The sequence below is a fragment of the Cnephaeus nilssonii genome (assembly GCF_951640355.1).
Source record: "Cnephaeus nilssonii genome assembly, chromosome: 1".
NCBI lineage: Eukaryota > Metazoa > Chordata > Mammalia > Chiroptera > Vespertilionidae > Cnephaeus > Cnephaeus nilssonii.
Window position 1 is genome coordinate 42,340,400 of NC_137072.1, and position 12,779 is coordinate 42,353,178.

The window sequence follows — 12,779 nt, forward strand, 5'->3', positions numbered from 1 at the left end:
TTTGCCATCCCCTCTGAGTTAGCTTCGTTCTCAAGGTAGCTCCCTCATGGTTGCAAGATAGCTGCTTCACTTCCAGGTAACACGTGGTAAAGAGTAAGGAAAGCTTTCCCAAAAGACCTAAGCAGCTCTCTCCCACATCGCATTGGCTAGAATTGGGTCAGTGCATACCTTACAAATTATTGGTAAGGGAAATTGGATTACTAAAACTTGCCTAGGCAATTAATACTTAGTCCCAAATAGAGGATGAGGTCAACTTCCTTGGGAGAACCTGAACTAAATCAGGATTCCTTTAATATGGAGAAGGATGAAAGGACTTGGCTCTTGAATAGGGAATCAACCAACCATGCCAGTTACATTTGCTCAGTGGAGATGCCACATTCATATTTTCATATTACCTTCCAAGTGTCCAATATGGTAATGACCTTAATCAGGTGACTTCATATTAAAAATTAGCTATTATCTGGCAAGGTAAAGATGAAACATATAACGAATTCAGATAAGACAGAAACATCTCCATTACCTACCTGACTTGACCAATGAAATTCAACTCCCCACTCATAATTAGGACAGTAAATTGACTGAAAAAACTCAGGTCATTCTGTTAGGAGGGGGCATTTCTTTGAGATAAGGAAGTGAGAAAGAGACAGCAGCAGGGTAAACATGGGAGAAAAGCTCTCCCAGAAGAGGAAATGTATACAAAATCCTGAGATAGAAAACTGATTGCGTCTGAAAGTGCTGGAATGTTTGGCTCACAGTGAGCAGAAAAAAGAATCACAAGAGGTAAGGGTGGAACGTCTGTGGAGAGGGGCAATTGAGCCTTGTAGGTTGTAGGTCATGGTAAGGAGTTGGGGGTTTCGTTCTGAGTGCAGTGGGAAGCCACTTGAAGGGCTAAATAGGATCTACAAGTAAAAGGTGACAGCAATAATTCCATGCAGAATCCTTTTAAATGTTGGAAAGAGTAACTCCATTTAATGTAGACTGTATGTCTTTAGAGAAGCTGCTTCCCAAATTCCCCACTTAAGAGATGGTTCCTGGGGAATCAACTCCATTGCCTTGGTTCTGTGCAGAGTTGGTCTTTAGTTCTAGTGGTGAACGCATGTTTACGGACAGGGTAGCCTAGTGGAATGACTCTAGCAACTCTAAGATGTTTTAACCAAAAGATCGTGCCTCTGAAGACAAACAAAAACTATTTCTCAGTTTGGTGATGCTGCTACTCATTTCAATAGTTAGTCACTAGTTTTCCTCCTAACTGACCTCTAGAACCTAGAAAGGGATACTGCCAGAAAAAGGGGGGGCAGGCACAGCTCCCCAGATGGGCAGCCAGCTTCCCTTTAGTCGTGTGTGTGGTTTGCATGCTGAGACCTTTGCCTACAGGGTCCATTCATAATGGAGGCCACTGGTTCCAGTTGCCAAGTCCTTTCACACTTCAGGTTACATCACTGAGCTCAACACATCTCATCTCCTTTGTTTCTTTAGCAGTTCCTTGATAAAAATTTGTCCATTTATTTACCAACAAACTTTCACTTTTTCCACAGTCTTTGAGCACTCATGTCTGTGTGGAGGCAAACACATGACCGGGCATTGAAGGAGAGTGCCTGAGCAGTGTTAGTACATGGTTATGGGGAGCTCAGAGGAGGGAGCCTGGAGGGCTTCCTGGAGGAAATGGCAGTAGAGCTAAGACTTAAAGGAGACTTCTTCTGGCTTCTGTGAGAAAGATGGATGGGACAGTGGGAAGACAGAACCAAGGACAGTGGTTTACAAGCTGCTGCAGGAGGCCAAGGAGGCCTGGGCCGTCCAAATGCAGAGGAAGAGTTGGCTGAAAGAAATAAAAAGAGATATTCCAGGAATAGAGCCAGGGGGCCATAGGACAGAACTGAGACAATTTCCAAGAGTTCTCAGCCAACCCTATCTCATCCCCAAGATTCTTAAGCTAAACTATAGACGTCACCAGAGCTCTTCATGAGATCCTGCCCTGGATCCATTCCCCTTTTCCATGACCTCTTTTTGGAACACTTATGAAGAATAAGTGGTTTTATGTATGCTCTTCAGAATTTTTATTACTCTTGTTCACAGAACATTAGAAGACGCTTCTGGGTAAACACAAATTATTATGGTACATTCATGCCTATTTGACCAATGGCAAACAGCCTTCCAAGTATGGTTAATGTCAGAAGTGAAATTATTTTCCTAAATGTTGTTTCTTTTCTCTTTTCACTTATGAAGTATATTCGGTGCTCTTCGAACTGGTGCTTATATGGTGTACATTTTGATGACCAAAGGCCTGAAGCAGTCAGTTTGTGACCAGAGTTTTTACAATGGACCTGTCAGCAAATTCTGGGCTTATGCATTTGTGCTAAGCAAAGCACCTGAACTGGGTGAGTGTCTTCTCTCCTTCCATTTTCTCCTCCTCGCTCCCTTTATGCTACCTATCCACAACATTTATTTAAAGACAAACAGTTTAAAGGTTCTGGTTGGTTGGTTACAGGAAAGTTGCAATTAATGACTCACTTTCACTACCTTTTTCTCCCTCCCTCCTTTTAAATAATTGTATGAAGAGCAAAATACTTGACATAGAACATGCAGATTTCCAAGCACTACTGTATATACACACCAGGGGGCTATAAAATATACACAGCCCCTTCCCTCTGGCCCATCAGCAGCTTAGCTAATATTAAAACATAAGGACAACTTAGCAACACGACTATTTCCAAGTCCCATGCCAAAGCATACTTCCATTTCTGGAGTTAGGATTCAGACTAGGAAATTAAGCTATTCATTTGGGTAGCCTCATGTCCTCATTAACAAATGCTAAGGGTTGGTTTCTGATGTTGTTTTTAATCATCAAAGAGACAGGCCTTAAAGAAGAGGAATATAGTTCACCTTTTAGAAACTAATTTAAAAAAACATAACCGGTTATATTTGTAGATTACTAAGGTTTTTCCTTCAACTCATTAATGGGCTTCAATATAAGTGTGTCACAGGTTAGCAGAAACAGTGAAAGAGTAAGTGGCAATGATTTGACATGGTACAGTTCCCCAGGATAATATCATTATTGCCCAAGGAAGGGATCCACGGGCAATAAGCTCTGAGTTCATCCATGAGCGGTGCTGGCCACTGTCTCACAAACCGGTACCTATCTTAAGGAACACCCAGCCGTCCTTTGGGTCTCCTAATTTTTTTTAATCTGGAATTAAGAATTGTATGTATTAAGTTAAAAATATTTATGTATTTATAGATTGTGCTCTCCCTTTCGTTTTTCCCAAAACGAAATGTAATCTCATTATAAGCCACCTACAATACAAGATATCAACAGTCTTTCTGTGAGGTGCCCTCGTTCAGACCCTGTGTCTTTTCCCAAAGGCCTCTCTCTGATATGTGTGCCAGCAACCCACTCACTCTCCCCTGGGTGTGATGCACCTGCTGCCTACAAATACCTGGCAATAGGTTTGAACTGTTGGTTTGCTTTTGCCTTCCCAGGTCAAAGAGAAGGGAAGAGCAGCACAAGAACACTTTTTCTGAAAACCCTTCCTAAGTAAGGGGCCGGGGTACAGAGATGGGGCCTCTACACAGTCCACGGTAACTAGATCATGGCTGTGTGTGCCCCCCACACAGAGGCTATGTAGCCTTAGAGTGAGTGCATTTGTATACATTCATTCCTTTAATAAACTTACATTAAGCGCCTAACCAGAGGTTAGGAATTTAATAGGGGCTAGAATGGAATGGCTACTTTATCTAAAAAGAACTTTATAATATGAATTTTATGAACGAGGCCCCAGGAGGCTATTTTATATATTTGAATTGGTGCGAAATCTTAGGGAACAGAAGTATTTTTCAAACCTGAAGCTACAGACAGTGCCCGAAAGTCTGCAGCTATATTAAGTGATTCTTTGTTTTACTTAGAGCCATAGAGTTTCTGAGTTCCATCACGTGGTCTCAAAATGGAGTTGGTCTGAGAATGTGAGCATGTCTTCTTTACCCCTAGGGTTTTGTGGTGTTTTTCTTTAAAATAAATTCATACATTATTAATATAACATCCTACTGACTTAATTTATGCTGTATAATAAATATCCTTATTAATTCCTTTGTCTGTTTTGATAAAGAACTGAATGCAGATGTATGAATACAGTAAATGCATGAAACGTGTAACACCACCCCCCACCCCACCCCTACCCCCGTGCTATTTCTGACCACATTTACATTTAACACTTACTACCCTCAACAACAATTTTTTAAAATAATCAGAAATGGTGCCTCAATGCATCTGGCTCTTAAGCCTCAATTTGCAAAGGAGCAACCTCAGTCTTTGTTTCTAGAATTGTCTTTACCCTGCAAGGGCAGCTTGCCTGTGTTTTGAGTTTTCTCCCGTTGGATTTGAGGGACTTGGGAATAAACAGTCCCTTCTACCTGTTGAAGGAATAATTACTGACGAGCCACTCCACGCTCTCCATAACAGTCACTTTCCCTCAAAGACATGAGTAGACCTATGCTCTCAGCCCTTGTGATCTCTGGCTTCTGTTCCAAATTGAAATCACAGTTTGAGGATGGTGGACAAAGTTAAGATTCCTGGACTGTTGCTGTATCCTCAGAGGTACCCATGCTCCCATCCCCTGTCTTAAGAGTGTTGATCCCAATGATGCTAATTAACCACCTGTCTTAATTTAATCTAGCCCCAAGATGGCCATACCCTGCTCCCCAGTGCAGACATTCCCATTGAACACGGGATCTTCCCTTTTGAACCCAGAAAGAGTGGGACTCATCTCTTGTGCCATCGGCTTGATAAGCCCTTTCCTGTTGCATCCTCGCTTACCACAGTAGTTTGTAGGTTGGCTATCAAACAGTCCATCCTCTCACCATTAAAATATGGGATTAAAGTGTTGACAATGGGCTGAAGAAAATAAAATCCTAATCTTGACACCGTTTTTTAATGAGGCTAGTTAGTGACACAAATTCTTCATGTATTTTCAGATCCATCACACAGAGGTTTTTATAGTCTGAGTACCTTTTTTTAAATATGATTTATTTTCTTTCAAATATCTTGGAGCTCATTTGATAATGGCCTTCCCCAGGTAAAGTGCTGAGTCCAAGTAGATCCCCTAATCAGGCCAATGCAGTGTCCTGGAGGTAACCAGCCCAGCCCTTGGTTAGTGAACATATTTGTTTTGAAAGTTAAATTCCTTCCCAGTTTTTTGCTCTTGGAAGACCTTGACACTACCATTTAATTAAGAAAGACTTATGCATTTGGATTATTTGAACTTTTCTTATTTTTTAGGTCCCAAGTTCTATTTTTTTCAATACTCTAAGATTCTGGACTTCCTTATGCACACCAGAAAGAAAAGGTCTTGTGAGGAAAAGAACAGTTCTTCCATGTTCAATACTGAAACTCTATATTCCCCCCAAACTTGCATGCCTACACTTTTCATTAACCTTTTTTAAAATATCTTTTTATTGATTTTAGGGAGGAAGGGAGAGAGCGTGAGAGATAGAAACATCAATGATGAGAGAGAATCATCGATTGGCTGCTTCTTACACGCCCCCTACTGGGGATCGAGCCCGCAGTCCTGGCATGTGCCCTGACCAGGAATCAAACCTCCTGGTTCACAGGCCCACGCTCAACCACTGAGAAACACCGGCTTGGAGTTTTCACTAAACTTTTGTTTTTTACAGTGGCAAAAAATGCATACAACTTACCACTTCTAAGTGTACAGGGCCACGGCATTAAGAACAGTTTCACTCTTGTACCTTCATCACCTCTATCCTTTCTCCCCCAACACTTTCATCATCATCTACAACTCTCTACCCATTAAACACTTTCTCACCGTCCCCCCTTCGCTAAACTCTTACCAGTAAAGCAGGCACTCTGCTTCAGAAGAACTCAGTGAGCTCATCTCAGTGAACTAGCACGGCCAACAGTGTCCTAGAAATACAAATTAAATATAGGGTCTCTGTATGTGATGTTGACCAACTAATCTTTCTCAGCCAAAGGCCCAGCTGGCATCATGGAAAGGATTTTGGCTAAGTATGAAGTATTTGGGATTTTTGACTCATTTCACTACAATCTCTCTAACCTTCGGTTCAGCTGTTTTCAGTTAAGAGCCAACCTGCAGGCAGGGCATGGTGTTTCCACGCCGAAGTGTCCCCAGGGGGCGCACGGCCACCAGAGTCACAGTCTCGTAGAACAAGCGAGGGGAAGAGAGCCACCACCTGCCTGGTGTGCCAAAATCCTGGAGTGCCTGCTGTCAGAATTATACTAAAACCTGCTGAGATTCGGTTTCGTTAAAACTTGGAAACATCTGCTCTGAGTCTAGGTCCTTGCTCCATTCAACTTGTCTTTGTTTTTGAAACTCTGACTCAGCAGAGCTCCAGCTACCTCTGTCAAGAGAAGCACAGCAGTCTGTGACAAACCACACACAGAGTGACTCTGGTGGCCGTGCGCCCCCTGGGGACACTTCGGAGTGGAAACACCATGCCCTGCCTGCAGGTTGGCTCTTAACTGAAAACAGCTGAACCGCAGGTTAGAGAGATTGTAGTGAAGAGATTGTAGTGAAATGAGTCAAAAATCTCAAATACTTCATACTTAGCCAAAATCCTTTCCATGATGCCAGCTGGGCCTTTGGCTGAGAAAGATTAGTTGGTCAACATCACATACAGAGACCCTATATTTAATTTGCATTTCTAGGACACTGTAGCTTTTGGCAAGCCTGTAAGTATCATGGCTTGTGACAAATCAAATGTGATAGTATGTGGTTTCCCAGAGAGGGGGAGATGGTATCTGCCAGAGTGGTATGACTGTTGAATTTTAGCTGCAATATCAAAAGAACCATGGGACACCTCAGGGAGCCTTTCCGGACCCGCCCCCCCCCCCCCCCAGTTACCCCTCGCCAAGGGAAACTGTCATACTCTGTGTCAGTGGCCTTCTTGGGGACAGGAGCCCTGATATGGATTGGAGTGGTACTCCTGACGTGCTCCAGGACCATTACTGAAAGATACTCATCGTCATTACCCATCTGCCATCCTACTTATCTGTTCTGAAACAAATTCTCGAATGAATTCAAATTAATTTTATTTTGAAGGTCTCGTAATATGCATGTCCTTTACCTCCATGACCCCATATTAAATGGAAACACTTAGCGTGTCTCAGATCAAGCCTGAGACCTTGCCCCTGCTCTCAGAAAGAACGCAAAGCAATTTTCAATTCTAGAACTATAGGTTCCACTTGCCATTCTTGGTAACCCATCCTAATATGGTCACTGTCTTTTGTCTCCTACTACCCTCCTCACAATGAAATTGGCAAGTTTTAACCCTTTGCACTCGCTTGCTTTTTTCTCGATTCCTTTATTCTAATGCTAACCGTGTCGAGTCACACTCTGTCAAGAGAAGCACAGCAGTCTGTGACAAACCACACACAGAGTGACATCCGAGTGCAAAAGGTTAATATGAATAATGATAGAGTTAAAATGAAATCTATAAGACTTTAAAGGGATAACATGCTTATTACTTTATGGCAAGTAAATCTTATTACAATGCATTTGAATATTGTGTGGGACTACATTTGTTTTCAGCATGCAATGCCGTGGACTTCTACGTGCTTTCCACTGAGAACAAAGATAGGCTGGAATTATTGTGTCTACATGATCATCTACAGAGGAAAGGGAGGCCCAGAGTAGTAATTACATAGAAATAGTAGATCTTTGACAGACACAAAATAGCACAATTTAAAACTAAGAAGTAGGCTCAAGTCTCCTAACACTACTTTTGTCCCTTCGGTATACAAGTGAGAGTTACCACCACCATCAATCATTGTCAGCCTGTCTGATATTTATAGGCAGAATATGTCAGGTATCTCACAGGAGAGAAGAAGACTTCAAAGAAAATTTTATAACAGGTTCAGAAATGCAGGAACTGGCAACTTTTTTGTCCTAGGCAAACTTGAAGTAATAATGTTTAACAATTCAGTAGGGAAATAAACTAGTATCTTCTGCTGAACGGGATGGGGCACCACTTGTATTATTCCAACCATGGCCACCTTCCCAAGGTCCAGCATTCGTTTGTACCAAACCTTTTAGGGCACCCTTGAAGTATGAGGGATAGGACTTCCCTTTGTGCTTAATTAAATTTCAGAATATGAGAAGAGACCGCCTAGTTCTCCTTGTTATAGAAACAGAAGTTTGAGTTCACCAAAAGGTATGAAGGATGTGGATTTTCACCATATCTGGGAGCCATAGAGATAGGAAAGAGAAAAGCATTCCCCTGCATGAACCTCTTTCTGTCCCACATTCCAATGTCTCTTCCCTTCTTTTGGTACTTGTTAATGGAATTGGGTGTATTTGTTCTTTTTATATTTTTACATGTGTTCCACAGTATATGTTTCGGAATTCCTAGACTTCTCAAAAAATCATTGCAGATATATAGCATCTACCTGTCTGAGCATAATTCTAGCTTTTGTAATATAAACTTTCTACCTTAGAAACAATGGTCTTTTTCTTCAAGGGGATAATGTTTGTAACATTTTTGCTAGCTCTGGAGAGCTATTTCAAAGTTAATCCCATAAAAATGTATATCAACCTCGAGTTTTCATCACTTGATTCATTGGTTTACTAAAACATTCCTCTTGCTCTCTTCAGCAAATAGGTAGAAGGTGACCTTTATTCTCTTTTTCTGCATTTGCCTTTTGCTTAAATTTTGTGTGTGTGTGTGTGTGTGTGTATATATATATATATATATATATTCACATATATATGTTTTATTGACTTCAGAGAGGAAGGGAGAGGGAGAGAGAGATAGAAACATCAATGATGAGAGAGAATCATTGATCGGCTGTCTCCTGCATGCCCCCTACTGGGGATCGAGCCTGCAACCCGGGCATGTGTCCTTGACTGGGAATCGAAACCGGGACCCTTTAGTCCGCAGGCCGAAGCTTTATCCGCTGAGCCAAACCAGCTAGGGCAAATTTTGTTTTTCTAATTGCCATATGTCAAGCTGTCACATTTTACAGGAAGCTTACAATGATGTGTTCGTAAGGGGTCTCTGTCATGCACCAAAGGAAAATAGTTTACTGCTCCAGAGAGGCCTAGGATCATTGTGCTGGGCACTCAAATCTAATCTGTTTTTCTTGATTGATAACTGCTCTGACACATGTGATATTTCCTAAAATGTATGGCAACTCGTTACTAAATGTCCCTTCCAGATCAAAAATTAGTAACATTTTGTGCAAAACACCTTTCTGAAAGTAACATTTATTGAGCTCTTACCATGTGCTAAGAGGGTCTGTTGATAATCCTATGTAATCCTCAGACAATTCCAAGCTACTGTTATTATCCTCCTGAGGAAACTGGAAAATGGTGAGAAAAAATAACTTGCCCAAGGTCACAGAGGTAGTAAATGTCAGTCCAGGATTCTCACCCGGTCCATCTCACCCTCAAGGGCTAGTTCAAGATACCTACTTTTCATGCCAAAATATACAGTGTCGTTATGCCATGGTCCGGGGGCTCATGTCCACTCTTTCCCTCGTTTGTCTTCCAGGAGATACAATATTCATCATTCTGAGGAAGCAGAAGCTGATCTTCCTGCACTGGTACCACCACATCACTGTGCTCCTGTACTCTTGGTACTCCTACAAGGACATGGTTGCCGGGGGTGGTTGGTTCATGACCATGAACTACAGCGTGCACGCCGTGATGTACTCTTACTATGCCTTGCGAGCGGCGGGTTTCCGAGTCTCCCGGAAGTTTGCCATGTTCATCACCTTGTCCCAGATCACTCAGATGCTGATGGGCTGTGTCATTAACTACCTGGTCTTCTACTGGATGCAGCATGACCAGTGTTACTCTCACTTTCAGAACATCTTCTGGTCCTCACTCATGTACCTCAGCTACCTTGTGCTCTTCTGCCACTTCTTCTTTGAGGCCTACATCGGCAAGATGAGAAAAATCACAAAGGCAGAATAGTGCGGGAACTGAGGAGGAAGCCATAGCTCAGGGTCATCAAGAAAAATAATAAGACAAAAGAAAATGGCACAAGGAATCACACATGGTGCAGCTACAACAAAACACATGAGCAAACACAAAACCCAAGGCAGCTTAGGGATAATTAGGCTGATGTGCCCCAGTAAGTTTATGATCCATTTTGGGTGAGGACTCACTGAGTGCACCTCCATCTCAAAGGACCGCTGCTAGGAGACCCCATTCCCTCTTTACCTGTCAACTTTAGGGCAAAGGAGAGCAAAAGTGCGCCAGAGGCGGAGAGAAGTAGCAGGCAAACGAAGGCTGTTAAACACTGTATGGAACGTATTTACAAAGGGTTGTATTTCTCAAAGGATGAAAGAAGTTTACTTTAGAAAACTGTGCGAGCACATGCACACACAGTCCTTTCTCATCGTTTTGACACTAAACTGGAGCCAACGGAATAAATAAAAACGGAAGAGACACAGGGTGTATACTAGAACATTCATGCTTTTGTGAAAATTAAAGCCTCTTTAAGAAAGGTTAGTAGCTGTAGCCCCCATGAGAAAATATATCTTAATCACCTCTGATGAAAACGGATGTAGACAAGTATATTTCAACTGGTGTGTTTCCCTTAACAGCACAGCCTCGGGCTAGTGAGTTTACCGAGTCGACATTTTCCCCAGGCTCCTCCTGGGAGGTTGGACCCAATGCAGCTCAGTGCCGAAAGGAGCCGCTCCCTCTCAGAGCATTTCTGATCGTTTTAGCAGTAATTTCCACTCTTAAATGAGATAGGAAGCATTATCCTTGGTTCAGGTGTCCCGAGCTTTTTTAAAAGAAGAGTAAATATGGGATAGAAAAGATCAAAGCCAACCAAAAGATTTGCAAATGGCTTCTGTACTACGAGTAAAAAGATGCAACTGTCCTTCAGCTGGGAAAGGGAACGGAACGGGAGAAGGGAGCCGACGATGCATTTCTCTCCCTGTTTGACTTCACCCATACTCATAGCTCCCCACGTGAAACCTTGTGGCACAGCCCATATTTTCTATATTTTTGTGAATTTCAAAAAGAAATCTGCAGGGCTCTTCCTGATATTGAGTGAACACTGTGTTTCTGCATCATCTGCATTTGCTCCCTATGCAATGCAGAGGTGTGTAAAGTGCCCTCTGCTGGTCAAGTGGAGATACTTCAACAAACACTTCATGGGAAGTTTGGCTGGAACAGTTGACAACAAAGGGCCCCCTATAGACTTATCCTTCAAATTTTAAATGACACAACATACACGTCATATTTTTGGCCAAATCAGAAGACATTCTTCCTGCTTTAAGTCCGCTTCAGAATTTTTTTTTAAAGGGACTTTCGCTCTGGAACTCAGAAAATCAATTTATTAAGAGCCATATTCTTAAAAGAAAAAAAAAGCTAGTTAATATATTATTGGTAATATTTCAGTCCTCTACAAGCCAAATAAATGTGTAAACATTCCTAGTATTTCAAAGAAGCAATTATGTAAGTTGTTCAATGTGATATAATAGTATTCTAATTGGTTAAGTAGCTTAATGATTAGACAAACTAGTTGAAAAAATTAGGGGCTGCTACACTGCATAGATTATACACGTTTAGCCACACATGTATGCACACAGATGTGGAGTACACTGAACTTCAAAGCCCAAATGAATAGACACACATTTTCTGGCTAGCAGAAAAGAAACTGTTGTTTATCTTTCTTGCTTTGAGAGTATACAGTCAAAGGAATTTTTTTCCAATTATTTTTATATTATTTTAGCTTTAATTGTGCTGTCATTCATGAAACAGAGCTGCTCTGCTTCTCTGTCAGAGATGACAAGGGCTTTCTTAGCATCTCGTTTATGTGTGGAATTTAAAAGAATAAAGTTGTATTCCATTCTGTGTGAATGGTTTGAACAATGAACAAAAGAATCCATGCAAAACAAGTCACAACTGATAGACCGAAGTTGAAGCAGTGTGTATGCAGGGAGGGAAGCTGTTACATCTGTGTTAAATTATCATGAACAGTCTACGGTGTCTTGATCTTGGTTCATGGTGAGAAACAATTGATGGAGGAATGTATTACTACTAGGGCAAAAGCTGACAGGAGCTGAAAAAATAGGTCCTGCCGTAACAACTAATAGATCTTTATGATGCAAATAATGTTGTTTTGAGCTTTGAAAATACATGGTATTGTGCAAGAAGCTTTTTTCCTTATAACTGAAAATAACCAGAATAATGAAAATGAGGAACCTGTCAAATAACAGCTGACTTGAGTTTAATTGAAGGACCAGTTAGAGCTCATCTGGTTGATTTAATTACTTGATCCATTGATTTCTCATTGATTCTTTAATGCAGGTTAGAATAAGGAAGTGAGTCTAGACTAAGTGACTTCCAAGTACTTTCATTTTGATGCAGGTTCACGCTTGTGTTCACTTGTGAGAAAATTTAGAATTTTTGTTTACAGGTTGAATAGCTAATAGTTTTCCAATTAGCTAAGTATTTCTAAAAGCTTTTCTGATGTCTATCATGGGAGGAGAAAAAACGCACATTAAAATAAAACTCTGGTATTACAGGTTCAGTACCATGTTTTCAACATCTCAGCTTGACTGCTTACCTATATCAAGTTAGGAGTCTGGACCAGAAGCCATGGCAAATCTGAAGCCTACCAGAGAACTGACTGCCACATAGATAACCCTGCTGCCAGTTAACATTCCAGAAAAACTTGGGCAGGCAAGTTTTTGCAGCTGCCTCACTATGCCGCAGTCGATTCTCTTTCTATTGAAGATTTTCACTGCATTCTAATGTACAGTATGGGGAAAACATTCCTGCATTGAA

The 12,779-nt window shown here is 41.4% G+C and overlaps 1 protein-coding gene across 3 annotated transcripts in view; it reads left to right on the forward strand.

The window, feature by feature from the left end:
* The window catches only part of ELOVL6 (ELOVL fatty acid elongase 6), a 135,559-nt gene extending 123,043 nt beyond the window's left edge, over nt 1–12,516 (forward strand). For all 3 annotated transcript variants that reach the window (XM_079774448.1, XM_079774447.1, XM_079774449.1), the window contains exons 4-5: nt 2,224–2,375; nt 9,520–12,516. In XM_079774448.1, coding sequence (XP_079630574.1) covers nt 2,224–2,375; nt 9,520–9,944 — 577 coding nt within the window. In that variant the 3' untranslated portion in view covers nt 9,945–12,516. The remainder of the gene's footprint in view (nt 1–2,223; nt 2,376–9,519) is intronic.
* Nucleotides 12,517–12,779: the final 263 nt, after the last annotated feature.